Raw genomic sequence first — 17387 nt, forward strand, 5'->3', positions numbered from 1 at the left:
GACGAGGGCTAATAGAAATCCTTGTGTAACAGAAGAAATATTGAATTTAATTGATGAAAGGAGAAAATATAAAAATGCAGTAAATGAAGCAAGCAAAAAGGAATACAAACGTCTCAAAAATGAGATTGACAGGAAGTGCAAAATGGCTAAGCAGGGATGGCTAGAGGACAAATGTAAGGATGTAGAGGGTTGTCTCACTAGGGGTAAGATAGATACTGCTTACAGGAAAATTAAAGAGACCTTTGGAGAGAAGAGAACCACTTGTATGAATATCAAGAGCTCAGATGGCAACCCAGTTCTAAGCAAAGAAGGGAAGGCAGAAAGGTGGAAGGAGTATATAGAGGGTTTATACAAGGGCGATGTACTTGAGGACAATATTATGGAAAGGGAAGAGGATGTAGATGAAGACGAAATGGGAGATAAGATACTGCGTGAAGAGTTTGACAGAGCACTGAAAGACCTGAGTCGAAACAAGGCCCCGGGAGTAGGCAACATTCCATTAGAACTAATGATGGCCTTGGGAGAGCCAGTCATGACAAAACTCTACCATCTTGTGAGCAAGATGTATGAGATAGGCGAAATACCCACAGACTTCAAGAAGAATATAATAATTCCAATACCAAAGAAAGCAGGTGTTGACAGATGTGAAAATTACCGAACTATCAGTTTAATAAGTCATGGCTGCAAAATACTAACGCGAATTCTTTACAGACGAATGGAAAAACTGGTAGAACCGGACCTCGGGGAAGATCAGTTTGGATTCCGTAGAAATGTTGGAACAGGTGAGGCAATACTAACCTTACGACTTATCTTAGAAGAAAGATTAAGAAAAGGCAAAACTACGTTTCTAGCATTTGTAGACTTAGAGAAAGCTTTTGACAATGTTAACTGGAATACTCTCTTTCAAATTCTGAAGGTGGCAGGGGTAAAATACAGGGAGCGAAAGGCTATTTACAATTTGTACAGAAACCAGGTGGCAGTTATAAGAGTCGAGGGGCATGAAAGGGAAGCAGTGGTTGGGAAAGGAGTGAGACAGGGTTGTAGCCTCTCCCCGATGTTATTCAATCTGTATATTGAGCAAGCAGTAAAGGAAACAAAAGAAAAATTCGGAGTAGGTATTAAAATTCATGGAGAAGAAGTAAAAACTTTGAGGTTCGCCGATGACATTTTAATTCTGTAAGAGACAGCAAAGGACTTGGAAGAGCTGTTGAACGGAATGGACAGTGTCTTGAAAGGAGGATATAAGATGAACATCAACAAAAGCAAAACGAGGATAATGGAATGTAGTCAAATTAAATCGGGTGATGCTGAGGGAATTAAATTAGGAAATGAGACACTTAAAGTAGTAAAGGAGTTTTGCTATTTAGGGAGTAAAATAACTGATGATGGTCGAAGTAGAGAGGATATAAAATGTAGACTGGCAATGGCAAGGAAATCGTTTCTGAAGAAGAGAAATTTGTTAACGTCGAGTATAGATTTAAGTGTCAGGAAGTCGTTTCTGAAAGTATTTGTATGGAGTGTAGCCATGTATGGAAGTGAAACATGGACGATAACTAGTTTGGACAAGAAGAGAATAGAAGCTTTCGACATGTGGTGCGACAGAAGAATGCTGAAGATAAGGTGGGTAGATCACGTAACTAATGAGGAGGTAATGAATAGGATTGGGGAGAAGAGAAGTTTGTGGCACAACTTGACTAGAAGAAGGGATCGGTTGGTAGGACATATTTTGAGGCATCAAGGGATCACAAATTTAGCATTGGAGGGCAGCGTGGAGCGTAAAAATCGTAGAGGGAGACCAAGAGATGAATACACTAAGCAGATTCAGAAGGATGTAGGTTGCAGTAGGTACTGGGAGATGAAGAAGCTTGCTCAGGATAGAGTAGCATGGAGAGCTGCATCAAACCAGTCTCAAGACTGAAGACCACAACAACTCCAAAAGTGTACTGAAGGTCCATGTTGTTAATAGGTGGAAGTACCCTAGAGGCCACTACTGACTATATATGATGTACTTACGTGCATCGAAGCCTTACATGTTTCATGCTTTTACAGTGGTAATAAACCACTATTCATTAAATAGCATAAATTTTGTGGTACCTAATACAATATGCTAAACAATTATAACGTAATAATTAAAAGTGTGGAAAGTCAGGAAGCACTAAAAGTCAGACGCCACATCGTGATCAAAACGTAAGTATAAAATACAAAAATATGAGTATGGCACTTAGTCCTTAAGGAATAGACTGATTTGTTATAATGGCCATGCTAGTGGCACATTACGGTTGTGCATGGGATAACAGATGTATATTTACTATTAAATATTTTTTAATTTAAAATAATTGCGACACAGAAAACTGTAATATAAAGCTGTATTCTCTATTTCTTATATTCACCATAAAATAAACATATTTAGCCACGAAAGTGTAGCTTGAACTAAATTTCTTTTTTTGAAAAGGGCAAAGTAACCATTCGCAGTCTGAATATAAATATATAGATGACTTTGCCCTTTTCAAAAAGGAAATTAACTAACCTGCACTTTTGTGAATGCATCTGATACGGGTATGGTGAACTATTACCCTTTTATTTATGAAATAAACTATGCGTTTTTACTTTGTAATTTTTTATACAGCAGTTTTTTAAATTTTATTTATTTTTTAATAATGAATATAAATCTGTTATCCCGTACACAAAAATAACGTGCCGTTAGCACGGTGTATTGTAACACGTTTGTGTGTTCATTACTATGTGCCATACTTCTATTTTTACATTTTAGAATTAGGTTTTGATCACAATTTACAGCCACCTAAAATGTTTCATTAGACTATGACTCTGGACTTTTAATTATCTTGATATTTGACAGTTTTCATTGTTACATTGTAACTTTAGCAGACTGAATTTGGTCTCGTCAAATTTATACCTGGATTAATACTATTTAATGAATAGCAGAGCATGAAGAATGCAGAGCTGTGCAGCGTGTAAGAATATCACGTATAATCACTAGTGACCTCTAACGAATTTACTACGACACGATGTGACATGGATCTTCCTGTCTTTGAGATTTTACTGGATCCTGAATAAGTATTATTGTTCTGTCTACGCAACAACAACAGTTGCTGCTATTGTACGTGTGATCCCTGCAGAAATGTACGTTAACATTTACAACGAAGGTATGTAACGTTAATTATACTAATAAGATTTGTCTAATTTCATGGAATGTACAAATTTAAGAAAAGTTTGGAAAAGGAATTAAAGTTGGGAGAAGAAATAAAAACTCGGAAGTTTGCCGATGAAATTGTAATTCTGTCAGAAGTAGTAAAGGACTTGGAAGGGCTGTTGAAAGGAATGGACAGTGTGTTGAAAGATGGATGTAAGATTAACATCAACAAAAGCAATACAACGATATTGAAATGTAGCTGAATTAAATAAGGTGGTGCTGAGGGAATTTGATTAGGAAATGAGACATTTAAAGCTGTAGATATAACTATTTGGGCAGTAAAATAAAGGACGATGGCCGAAGTAGAGAGGATATAAAATGTATAGTTGCAATGGCAAGAAAAGCGTTTCTGATGAAAACCAATTTGTTGACATCGAATATAGATCTAAGTATCAGGAAGTATTTTCTAAAATTATTTACGTGGGGTGAAGCCATGTATGGAAGTTAAATATGTACGATAAACAGTTTAGATGAGAAGAGAATAGAAGCTTTTGAAATGTAGTGTTACGGAAGAGCGCTGAAGATTGGATGAGTAGATCATATAACTGGTACAGAGTAGAATTGGGATCGTTTGATAGTACACATTCTGAAACATCAAGGGGTACCAATTTAGTATAGTAGAGAAGTGTGAGGGGGTAAAAATCCTAGAGGGAGACCAACAGACGAGTACAGTAAGCAGATTCAGAAAGACGTAAGTTGTAGTAGTTATAAAGAGAGGAAGAGGCTTTCACAGGATAGAGTAAAATGGAGAGTTGCATCAAAGCAGTCTTCGGACTGCAGACCAGAACAACAAGTTTTTTTTTTTTTAAAGATACCACTCACATAAGCTAAAGATTTTTGAACGTACCTATGGCAGAAATTAAACAAATAAAATTTTAAACTGTTAAATGAAACAAAAAGAGACGTAATGAGATACTATGTACCCCATAATTTTTAAAATTGTTTTCTGACTCTATGAATTATTGTATCGTTCTGTGACTGTCTCTGCGTATTAAACGGCGAGAGGCCCCTGATATCGTGGACGTACTGTATACGTGATTTCAGGAAAATTAACACTTGGCTGTATTCTTTGCCGGCTACGCGTAATACAAATGCTGAATACAAGTGGCCACCACACCAGACAGCAGCCCCGAGACCAGAAACGGCGCGGGCGTCCTCCAGTGTTCCCGTGGGGATCCGACACGGGCCCGGCCAGAGATTGCGGCCCAACTTTGCGCATAATGGCGTGTACCCGCGGACTCACCTGCTCCGCAACGACGATATTAGCGAAGCTCCCCAAACACCAGCCGCGCCGCACCGACCACAAGAATGCCTGCTCCCGGAAACACTTGGGCTAAGCTTAAGTACTCCCTGCGAGATGTTAGCGATAATCCGCCCCCCCACCCCCGCTTCCCCTCTTACACGACAGTAAGTTAGGGGAGCAGCTCAGCATCGGCGTACAATCTCTTAGCATTCCCTGAAGTGGAAAAAAAATACATTAGCAAGTATCATGACTGATACCTAGGTAACGTGAGTATGACAAAGGAGCAATGTTCTAGTATTGGTGCTCTAAAGACTCACTATTTTTTCAATGGAATGTAATATTTTGGAACTAACGGAAGCTCTGAAATGTCTCATCAGCATGATTTTCGGGAATCTTTGGCGTGTAGAGTCATCGGAAGGACAGAAACTGATCAATGTTAGCGGGATGTTGCTGCTCTATGATGACAAATTCGTTTATAGAAAACAGTGGGTGCTGTATATATGCAGGTCATCCACTACATCGGTAAGAGAACATTATTGTCTCTGATCACTATGTGTGGGCGTGAACCGCTAATGCAATATATATTCACCTGCAGTGAGCTGTGGCAACCTAACAGGATGTCCACGCACAACACATTCTGCCAGCATATATATGTGTTTGAAAGGCTTTGTGACTTACGTCTAAGGGTGAAAGAACAGTCTAAGGATGCAGAACAGCTTTTGTTAGAGGCAAAATGTTCTCTAACGCTTACCTGCCACGCTAAAAGCTATTTAGTCTGATTATGTCCTTAGCACATTGCAAGTTCTCCGCAATGTTCATATGCTATGTATGTTGCCTATCATACAGTAATCTGCTCGGGGTGAAAGATAAAATTTAAGTGCCTGATTCACTTCAGAAATATCTTTTTCTTAGTGTAGTCACTCGCTTGTTGAAAATCACTCTATCAGTTTAGTGAGTTAGGTATAATGCAGCACACCTGTTCAGTACATTCAGCTAGTTCGATGAAATCTCGTCGTCCTAGGACCGGCGGATACTAAACGTCGTTTGACGCCGCTGGAAATCGTCAGTGAACATCTCGTCTGTAACACAAGTTGTTCCCTATGACGTGATCCATCACCCATAGGCTGTTGTTACAGAGACTGTTTCAAACCATATACAGGGTGAAAATATTTTTAACCGACAAAGTGTGGGAGGCTGCTCGGACCACCAAAACAAGCACTTTTCTCTGTTGTCATAATTATCTGTGAGCATTAAATAATCCAGTAGAGGGCGTAATCGCTCTCAGCACTCGTACTATAGCGCATAACATGAGGACGAATCAAACAAATATAAGAAACGTCCTTCATGAACAATTCTCAACCCATTTCACTCACAGCGGGTGCCCTTCCTGCAACCAGATGATTATTCACTCGGAGCAGTTTTCGCAGTGGTATCTGGAACAGTATCAGACGCATCCTACACTTTCATAATATGTGCTGTTTGCAGATGAAGCTACGTTCAAGACTAATGAGGTCTTCAACATCCACAGTTAACATGTCCTGAGTGAGGTTAATCCACATGCCAAATTTACTCGCGCACATCAGTTGCGATTCTACGTGAGTGTGAGAGCAGATGTAGTTGCCGAATTATTAACTAGGCCGTATCTCCTACCTCGGCCATTAAATGACAGACATTATAATAATTTACTTTCCAAAGCATTGACAGAGTTGCTGGATAACGTGCTACTCGGTACAAGACAGCCCATGTGGTTCCATCATGATGGAGTGCCGACACATTCCAGAATCGAGGTATTCTTCAACCGAAAGTTTCCTGAAAAGTGTATTGCCAGAAGTGGTCCTGTACCATGGCCTACTCGCTACCCTGATTCGACACCTCTGTTGAATCAGAAGGGAATCTGATCGCCCAGATAGGAGCAGCAGCAGTAGGAATTAAACACACTCTTCCAGTCTTTGACCGTGTTAGACAGAACATGACCCACCAGTGTAACATCCTTTTACAAGGCATTTGTGAACCGCTATTGTAACTGAATGAAGTAACTGTGTTGTGTTACTGTTGTTGTTTTTTGCTAAGAAAGAATAAAAACTCGTGTCATTTTTGGCTCCCACAGAAAAAAGAATTAGAAAAAGTGTTTCCATTGTCCCATGGACACTCCCAGAGTTTGTCTATTTAAATAATTTTCAGCCTGTATATGACAAAAATGGTTAGATTATGTCACCACAGTGTGCCTAACGGCTAAACACAGGAGCATATGGCTAATACGAATCGTGGTGGTCGAGGTAGCCTGCTAACGGAGCTTTCCCGACTCTGTGAGCGGTGGTGCAAGAAGAGAAATTACAATTCCACAGGGTTGCGATGGGTGGCATGGTACCACGTAGCTTCGGACTGTTGGTGTGGTTGGGAATCCCATTGGCAGGTACATTAATCTCCTTTAACTAATATACTATCTAAAATGGCTTTCTGCTAAGCGTGAGGACCAGAGATGAGATTTCCAACAGTTTTTACTGTCATTAGCAAATATAAATGGTTATCCATCTTCTTGGAACTCAATTAGTGGAGCTGTGTTGAAACGAGAGGAGAAGCGTACTATCTGATGGCAGCCGTGATCCACAAGTTATTTAATCAGTTATCTGAATTCACATCACGTTGCGAATTGTATCCTCGCTAAACAGAATCTTACTACTAAGTAACGTAGTACCACTTAGATGTTTTTACCTACGAATCTCGAACACAGTCAATAAACGTCGGTAAAAACTTAAACTCTATATTTTAGATTCTTTAAGGCTCAAGAACATTTTGCGTTAGTGCAGTTAAAAAGATTGATAATGAGGTCTAGAGTTATTATCTTGTGTGGTAAAGATACTTGTGTAAAACTCTTATGTAGTTCGGGACAAAATTCTGGGTAAGTTACTGAAACATCCTGTGTAGACAGTGGTTGAAATATGAGAGGAAGGAAGACCATATCCGAAGATAGAGACAGAAATATGCAGTCTTGTATTACATTGGATACTAAGTGTCGTTGATACGGAGAAATTGGGGGATTGGTACTGTTATAAAATCATAGTGTCAAACACCAAATAGTTGAAAAAACTGTTAGAAGGTTTATACCTTACGGTATGGGCGAAATATTATAACAAACTTTGCTTAATACCAGTAATTATTTAGATATATCAGAATTTGATATGAATCGCTTTCCTCTGTTATTATTCCTTTTCACTTCTTGCTGCAAAAGTATGCGAAGGACTAATTACTATGTTACGTGGAAAAACAGTCTGTTTGAAGTTTCAAAAAGTATTCTGACAGAGACATATTTTGGGATTGCGAAGTGAATGAAGACCATTGTTTTATTTTAACAAGCATTCGTATGAAACTGGAAAATTTCAGAAGATGCTGAGATGTAAAAAGCTGAGGGACATATTCGTTGATTGAAATAAACCACCGTCGAAAATACCCGACCACCACTCGTTCGAGAGTAGTAGTATTACACATAAAATATATAATAACAACTACAATCAGTCGTTCTGCATTCAGGCATTGACTTTATGTCACATTTATATTATAATGAGTATTGGTTTGATACATGTAAACCTAGAATTAGAAATTTAAATGCTTGGACATCGCGTGTCACTTTCACTGCCCTTGGTGATAACAATCTCCACAGGGCGTGTACTACCTGGCCGTTCTGCTTGAACTGTATGAACACTGTCGACACGCATTGTATCACACCTTTCTTGTCGAAATAACATGACTCACGCGTCACATTATCAACTTGAGGTCGAAACTGATAATGTATATTTGCGATTAATTATGCTCAATTCCCTCGAATAAAAGTAAACATATTTCCCATTTCATTACGTTTTTTTTATACACGTCTCATACGTTCCACACGGACAAACTGAACACGCTCAATGAACAACTGTTACGTCGTGGAAATCATGTCTGAGTTATAGCTTCGTCATCACTTCTGAAATGGAGATGTAATACATCACAAAAAAGTACATTACCTGTAATTGTTTTACACTCAGAGAACTTTGCTTACGATGTTACCTTGTTTAGTATTTAGGATTTAGCTCTCATTTTTACACTTGTGTACAGCTTCTGTTTTCATTGAAACAAGAATGGCGATCAGAATTTCTTCTTAGTTCTTATCTTCTTGCCGTTACCGTGCCCTAGTAACGGTGAGGTAATGTCTATGGCTACGTTCTTTTTACCTAGTAGCCACAGCCTTACTATAAGAGAAAATTTAACTTTTTTCCAGGTGTACGTTCCGTATCACGCTCGAAATAAAAGCCATGGTATCGTCTGACTTCGTCAGCAAAATTACAGTTTGCAACATAAACGGCAATAGGTTACGTGAACTGTGAGAGATGTTAGTCACTACACCTGCAGGAAACGTGTACTGGTGGTAATAAAGTGGATTACTGCGACACTTTGTCTGCCGCTCACAGAATATTTTTATGGTGAGTAGCTCATTCATAAGCTTAAAAAAATAATTTTCATTTCAACCCTCTTCCAACAATTTTAAACGAATTTTGGTGTGTAGTAGATGCTCTTCGTTCATCTGTAATGGTAACACAAGTACGTCGTTTGCATTACGTTGCATAATGTTGAGATATAGTGATTTTAGTGTGACACCCTGTTGTGTAACCCTCCTAGTACCGCTGGGATCAATATGACCCCACAGCACATTGGAAATGTATATCTTCATTCTTTTCAATATTATTATTTTAAAAATTTGACTTTTTCCTCTGAATGAAGTACATCCAATGACGTTCTGTCCATTTTCATACATACAACACATTAAAATTTATTCATGGTTTTTGCACAGAGGATCACTGAGGTCAATTTGACCGCAATTTAATTTTTTGTTTGCTTCTTGCAAGCATCATTTACGAAACTAAAATTATGATTGTTGTCTTGGATTGTTGTTATGCGAAAAATCTGCAACAATGAAATTATTATTTCTATTTATTTTTCTATCCATTGGGGGTTTCTATGGCTCAGCTATTGTCGTACCCTTCCTAACACCAGTGGGGTCAATACACCCCCATAATCCCTTTGAAAGTACGTGTCTCCTTTCTTTTCAAGCCCACTATTTTCAAAATATATGAATTTCGCCCTCTGAGTCAGTTGCGTCCAATGATGTTTTGTTCGGGTTTACATTTACAACACATTAGAATTTAATTATGGTTTTTTGACTGACTACCACTGAGGTCAATATGAACCCAAACTTTCTTTTTTGAATGTAGCGTTTCCGAAAACGGAATGAAGACTGTTACGGTGACAGCTGTAACGCGTTCTTATGTTAGTTCATTAAAATACTGCCAATAAACCCCTTGCAAATTACTTGAGATCATTATGACCGCAGTGGTTCACAGTCATAAGAAAAATTTCTGGAGGTAGGAGGGTTAAATTGTTGGTGTCGTCTGTACGTTTCACATGCTAAACTCAGGAAATATTTTCTTTTCCTTCCCCGTCAATACGACATTTCGATACGTGGATGAATCCTCAGTTAATAGCTTTATGTAATATATTGCAGAACTTAATACGTGTTAGTTGTAGACAGAAACTTACATAATTAGATTAAATGCAAGGTTGCTTATTTTCTGAACTACGAGTACCAGCGTCAGACTGGACCAAAAATCATCTGAGATTTAAGATGTCCATCATATACATTCCCAAAATGTGTAGGTGCAGTCTCTCCCCTTACAACTGTGTAGCATATCACATCGATGCTAGCCGTAAGTTAGATTTCGTTTCATTGCATTTCATCTTAGTTTCCTCCTCGAGTTGCGCCAATGACCTTTCCGACGTATTATGAGACTCTGCAGGATCGGGAGGACACATTATTCCCCTTCTTTACAATTAACTCTAGATCGATTTAACATTGCCCACCATGTCCCACGGCAACTGCGACAACATCTGTGTACCAGTAGTTTCCCATTTGTGGAATTAAACGTGACCTACAGATATTCACCATTCAGTAGTGCATATGTTTGGTGTCTTAAGGGGAGAGGAAGAAGTAGCGTCGATTGCATGTCATTACTTGTTGAGCGCTATATGTTCCTGTGAGCAAGTTCTTAGCTAAGAAGCATACAGCTGAGGGCGTGTGACGAAATATTCCTACTGTCCGTTTCGACAGTCTGTTCTAGTTTCCAAGAAGGCTATGAGAGTGACATTGGGATAGCGCCAGATGGCAGTTCTAGCATAATGCATTATGGTTTAACTCTTCTGAACAACGAGAAATATTTTCCAAACTGCATTGGCAACATCCTGTAGTAACTACTGTTGTTTGCACTCAGAAGTTATCTCTTGCACTCAAGTGAGTGAACATATAATACTGTCTCTTTATAAACGCACTGCTTTTCGTCGTTCAGTTCTGGTGTTGTAAACAGAACCGACAGTTCGATACTGCAGCTTAACGAGACTTCTTAAATTTAGTGACTACTGCGAGAAATTACCTTTCTGTAGTTGTCTCTTTTATGCAACAAATTAAGAACGGTGTTAATGGTCGAGCCTATAGTACTGAATCGAGAACGTTATATATGTCTCATCAATTGTTTCATGAATTAGGCCATAAATTTTTTCCTAGAATCTTAGTCCTAGCCACCGTGTCACAACATACCGATGACTACCAATGTTGCTTGTACCACAGATATAGTGTGAAAAATTTTCATCCGCCTTGCGTGTGATTAGTTAAGATTACTTGAGGATTCGAGAGTAGTTACCCTCCTCCTCATAAAAGAATAAGGACTTATTTCAGTTTCACAGAATATTTCTTTTCCTTTTCAAATCCATAATTAGTATTTATAAATCTATGTAGAGTACAGTGGTATGTTTCTTAGAGTGCGTACGGTTTGACGAATCCCTCCACGATAATTCGTTGGTAAAACTAGTTGTCTTCATTAATGTGCTGTAACTAATGGTTCCAAGTGGGCTCGGGGCTTGAAGTCAAACCAAACTACATCACTCGTGGAAACATCGTACATAAAAATGACGTTATGAAACAGGCTGGGTGCCTCGAAGTATATAGATACTCATTTACGCCGAATGAACCTCAGGTATCGTATCTAAAGTTTACAATTCGACGTATACTTTCACTAGTTTGTGTGCGAGGGTTAATTATGTCGTACACCTGTTACAACTGCTACACAGTTCAGTCTTTCATCCACTCGTTATATAAATGAGTCATGGGGAAATGCGATTGTTTCTGTCTTTCATCGACGGCTGCACGGTCGCTTGAGCACGGTAATACACTTGGGATTGGTTCTGGTCAAGAGAGCCTCGTAATTGCCGAGGTGCCCTGGGTAACTCGCGGCTTGAGTAACACGGTGCAGTCAGTGGCCATAAGCGAGGTCACGCTGTCTCCGGCCCCCTGTCCAGTTGCGACTTACATTTGCGTGACCGCCCAGCCGTCAGGTCGCCCTCATATTTCCGCAGTGTCCGCCTGCGACTCGTCCTCCTCGCGCACTGTGTACACTCCCCCGAGCACGGGCGCCGGCTGCTGCAGCTGCTGCTGTTGAGACACCTGCTGATGTTGCTGCTGCTGACTGGTCTGCTGCTGCTGCTGCTGCTGCTGCGTGCTAGTGACAGGTGTCGGGGCAAGGTCCGCTGGCACCGACGGCAGCATCGGGGGCGGGAGAGGCGGGGGAGGCGGCGGCTGCTGGTGTGGGGGCGGCAGCACGGGGGGCGGCACTGGCGCCAGCGGGGGCGGCACGGGCGCCAGCGGAGGCGGCGGCTGGTGAGCGCGCGCCGCCAGCGTCGGCGTCATCTCCAGCAGAAGCGGCGGCGGCGCCACCGACCCTGCCTCCGCCAGGTCCGCCCCCGGAGCGAACAGTGACGTGGGCGTCCCGCCGCTGCACAGCGTCTCCTGCAAATAGAGGCCAACATTAATAAGTCAGACAGCTGTTCTGTCTCTGCAATTTGGCGCAGTTGTAGCCTCTGTCATGTAATCGATCGTGACGCTAACGAGACAGCTGAGATGCAATGACATGGGTGCTCGGTTTAGATGCATCCACTGGTTATCTGCATTCCATGAAACTTGCAGCTGATTTCTGGGTTGTCACCTGTAGGCGTAGGACAAAATTACACCATACGCCACTCACGCTACCCACTGGAACTAGCAGCCAGTTACTATCAGAGCTTCAGGCAATCCGAGCTTTGTCACGTAAGTTATGATCGACCCTTCACACAGCTGTAATCAAAGACATGAACTATGAAGTGGATATATACAGAGAAAAATCAAGACACGTTAGTAGGATTTCTCGACCTGGAAAAAGCGTGAGAATGGAAGACCAAGAATGAAGTGCACGGATTAAAAAAATGCGGGAGAGTGATGTAGTTTTTCGCCCCTGCTGTTCAGTCTCTACGTCGAAGAACCAGTGACGGAAGTAAAAGAAAGGTTAAAGAGTGATATGAAAATTCAGGGTGAAGGGAATCAAAGTCACGATTCGCTGATTCGCTGTTAACATTGGTATCCTCAATGAAAGTGAAGAAGAATTACAAGATCTGATTAATGAAATGGGCAGTCTAATGAATACAGATTATGGAATGAGAGTAAATCGTAGAGATCCAGAAACCTAACATCAAAAGTGGTGACCATGAAATAGATGAAATTAACGAATTCTGCTACCTAGCCAGACAAATAACCACGACGGATGGTGCAAGGACACATAAAAAGCAGACCAACACTGGCGAAAAGGGAACTCATGGCCAAGAGAAGTCTGCTGGTATCAAACATGGTCTTAACGCGAGGAAGAAACTTCTGAGAATGTACTCTTGGAGCACAGCAATTTCTGCCAGTGGGACATGGACTGTGGGACAACCGGAATTGGAATCCTCTTGTCTTTACAATTACACTTACTTGTTAGTTTATTGTTGTTCACAACAACTGAAGAGTAAGAATTACTGAAATCGCAGACCATATGGTGACTAAAGGAGCTGAAACTTGGCAGTGTTTCGATAATATTTATAATAAAGAAGTGGGTGCCCGATTTTTTTCAAAAGTGTGAACTCTCCTGAAAACAGATGAAAAAGCATTTATGATAACTCCCCAACATAACAGCAGGGTAAAATTACTTACTTAACAAGATAATAAGATCGGGGACAGAACATCACATATTTGTTATAGAAATAGATAATGACATTGATGCAAAAATGGTGTCAGTTACAAAATGTAGATTTGTGTGCCTTTCAGTTGTTTATGTAATAATTTGTTCTGTAGTTCCTGAGCTTCTGCTGGCGCACAAAATGTTCACATAAATTACAGGAGCGTAGCGTGATGACGTCGTCAGTCAAAAATCCATTAAGAAAAAATATAGGGAGGGACATAGTCCTATCATGTGCGATACGCAAATAAATAAACTAAAACATATATTAGAACTTTCGCAAAAGTACCTACATACAAAACACATCCTTCATAGAGTGATTCAGAATGAGAGATGGAGCAAATTAAAGAAAATATATTAGATTCAGATACAAGGAATTACCGACTGGCAGCGAGCGGTCATTGATTGGAATCAGCGGCGAAAGTTGAAAATTCGTGCCAGACCTGCATTCGAACCCGTGTTTGCTGATGGCTAGGTAGATGCTATGAACACTGAGTCATCCGGACGCAAAGGTCATGCCAACTGCACAGACTGCCATAGCACACCTCCCATCAGGCACAAATTCTCAATTTACCTACACACTCCTAATGTACTGTCCCTTGCCCATTTCTTCATTACTGGCGACATTCCGCCGACTCTCGTAAGAGTTCGGGCCTACTGTGCATCCGCACTGAAGAGATCAATGGCTGTCTTGCCTTGTGCGTGCTGTACGTGTTCTTTCAGACATGTCCGAAAGAACAGACACCACGTATAAACGTTCTTGATTCGCTATGTGTCATGCTACCATCACTTTACCGTCATCTATTGCTCTTATATCAGCGTCTTATATAGGATAAAGTTCCGTTAGCCATACCACAGCATAGGTCGTACTTTAGTAATATTTGTTCCCACCTTTACAAAATGCGAAATCAAATAGTGTAAAATGGAACTAAATAGTCACGTAAATAGCAAGAACCAGTGATCGGAGCGCTGTCTGTCGTGGTAGAAAAATAGTTTACATAAAACTTTGTTTGACAGTTTTTAGTAATTCCACTCACTCATTTCTAAGCAAATTCAGAGAAGAATATGATGATAAAGTAATTGTTTTGTGTCATGTCTAGTCTCGTCGTACTCTGCCACTGGTTTAAGCATAATCATACGGCACGAATCTTTGAGGTTCTACATGTAGTTCTGGATTGAAATGGTAGAGGTCTTACTGCCTAAATCGTAACCGTAGAGAATTCGTTAACCTACTAGTACGACTTAGAAGTCAGCAAATTACATCGCAGCAAAAAAATCGTTTGTTTCAGGTGGTCAGTATCACGAAGAGGGCTTGCAATAAGAGGAAGCAGGAGCATATGAAAGAAACATTATAGAAACATCAGAATGGTGAAATTGAATATAATGAAGCAGTAAAACATATACCCAAGCCTACAATGCGCCGTCATTTGAAAGGTATAAAGAAAACGTCACAATTTGGAAGACCTAAAGATCCCACAACAGAGGCTGAAGATGAATTAGAACAGTATATAATTGATTTTGAGTCCATTGGAAAAATTATTACTGAATTAAGGTCACTCACCTACAGCTTTCTAATAAATATTACCCATCGCATAGCTTCAATATAGAAAAATAGTACTACAGGTTTATGAAAGATTATCTCACCTTGTCCTTGCGAGTTCCTGAAGTAATATCGACGGCAAAAAGGAAGCGGTTTTATAAAGAATGTGTTAATGAATTATTTGACAAATACGGGGAAGCACTAGATGAGCGTAAGCTTGCTGCAGACAAAGTACTGGATGAAACACTACTGGATGAAACAGTAATATCCACAGTTCGCAATCCGTGCTATGAGCGCGAAGGAGAGGCTTTCTTATCCTGTATCGTAACACTGGACGAACCCGCCAGGGTAGTCGAGAGCGCTAACGCGCTGCTTCCTGGACTCGAGTAGGCGCGCCGGCCACGGATCGAATCCACCCGGCTGATTACCAACGAGGGCCGATGTGCCGGCCAGCCTGGATGTGGTTTTTAGGCGGTTTCCCACATCCCGCTAGGTGAATACCGGGCTGGTCCGTATGTTCCGACTCAGTTACACGGCTCGCAGACATCTGAACACATTCAAACTGTTCCATGGATTACACTCGACGCAGACAGTTGGAGTACACTTAATTCCGTCCCAGGGGGTACGGGGTGGCGGCAGGAAGGGCATGAGGCCACCCCTTAACCATTAACATGCCAAATACGATTAACGATGGCTGACCCTGCGTAACTGCGGGACGAGGCTCAAGCGATAGAATCGTAATACTGGATGACACATGGGCCACAACGTACGAGCCAAAACTGATACACGAATCCAAAGATTGGCGTCATTATGGGTCTCCGCGAAAGTCGAAAGTGCGTCAGAGTCGCAGTATGGTGAAAGCTATGGTGATTCTCCTATACGACTGCGATGGTGCTATCCTAACGCATTACATTCCACAACGGCAGACCGTCAATGCACAGTATTACTGTTCGTTTTTGGAGCATCACCTGCGACCAGTTTTGCGAAAGAAGCGGCAACACTCGACGTAGACAGTTGGAGTACACTAATTCCATCATTTTGCACGGCAATGCGCGGGCACATTCAGCGCAAGTTGTGGCTGTTCCGTTCGAAAGATGAGAGTGGAAAGTACTGTAACATCCACCATACTCCCCGGACTTAAGTCCTTGTGACTTTGATTCCAAAGATGAAGAAACCACTTCGTGGCATTCGCTTCGGAACTGTTACTGAGATTTTACAGGCAGTAGACCGCTCCTTTGAACAGGCTCTGCTAACTGTATACTACGCCTTCCACATATTTGGCAATGGGTTCTACACAACGCTGGTGACTACTTTGAAGGACAGTGACAGGCGCAAACAAGTAACTCCTTTGTATCGATTGTGGATAAATAATAGCCACTACTTACGTTCCAACCCTGGTATGTTTTAGTTTATTTATTCGTGTAGTCGTATAAGATAGAACCAAGCCCCTCCTTCTCTTTGTTCTGAATGGGATGTTTCCTAATAGGAAATTGAATGTTTTGAAAAATCGGAGAATGAGCCGTGTCAAGCGACCATATGTCACGAAAACAACCTTTTCACTTCGCTAACAGCATACGAGAAAGCACCACAACATCAAAAACCGTAACTTACACACAAAAAGGTGATGTAATCTCATTTCCGTTTGTAAATGCTTAGTAAATAGAAAAATAAAAATTACGTTTCGCTATTTGCAGATAAGAAGTTGTACATTGCGTAGTAGAATAGGTACCAAAGCAAATGTCCAACAGTATCACGTACGTTATACAAACTAATGCATACACCAACTCTTTTTTGCCAAATAAGTCATAAATAGAACTTTCACATAATATTATAAACAACACACAGTGCAGCAGGTCGTTAATGCATATCTTAACTGTGAACTATGAACAAATGATGTATAATATTTAACAACAATTATTCATTCACAATTGTAATTATTATGTACCAAAAGTGTCGCTAAATGTTAATATGTAATAACAATTTTATTTAGAAAATAAAAAATAACCCACAGAAGAAAGCACAAAAAGTGCTGAAAAATAAGGTGTCTTGCATAAGGCGCAATTCGTCGTCCTATTTTCATAGCAAGCACGGACGTAACAAGAAGAACAGCAACAGCACAAGGAATGTTTCCTTGTTTAATAGACAGTCAGATAACGCCAAAAGGTGAGAAATTAAATAACTTCCCAATCCAGGCTGTTCTTCAAGCTGAAACAATTCAGAACGCTTGTTGCACCAGCCAGTCAGTCTGGAATGGAAAAAAAATGTGAAAAAATTCTGATATGTGATGAA

General features: G+C 40.6%; 1 protein-coding gene across 1 annotated transcript in view; it reads right to left on the bottom strand.

Annotated features, from left to right (window-relative positions):
• The window catches only part of LOC126204153 (uncharacterized), a 231450-nt gene that overhangs the window by 117863 nt on the left and 96200 nt on the right, over positions 1 to 17387 (bottom strand). Inside the window, exon 6 of the mRNA XM_049938561.1 lies at positions 12250 to 12321. Coding sequence (XP_049794518.1) covers positions 12250 to 12321 — 72 coding nt within the window. The remainder of the gene's footprint in view (positions 1 to 12249; positions 12322 to 17387) is intronic.

This window comes from Schistocerca nitens, chromosome 9 (assembly GCF_023898315.1).
Source record: "Schistocerca nitens isolate TAMUIC-IGC-003100 chromosome 9, iqSchNite1.1, whole genome shotgun sequence".
NCBI lineage: Eukaryota > Metazoa > Arthropoda > Insecta > Orthoptera > Acrididae > Schistocerca > Schistocerca nitens.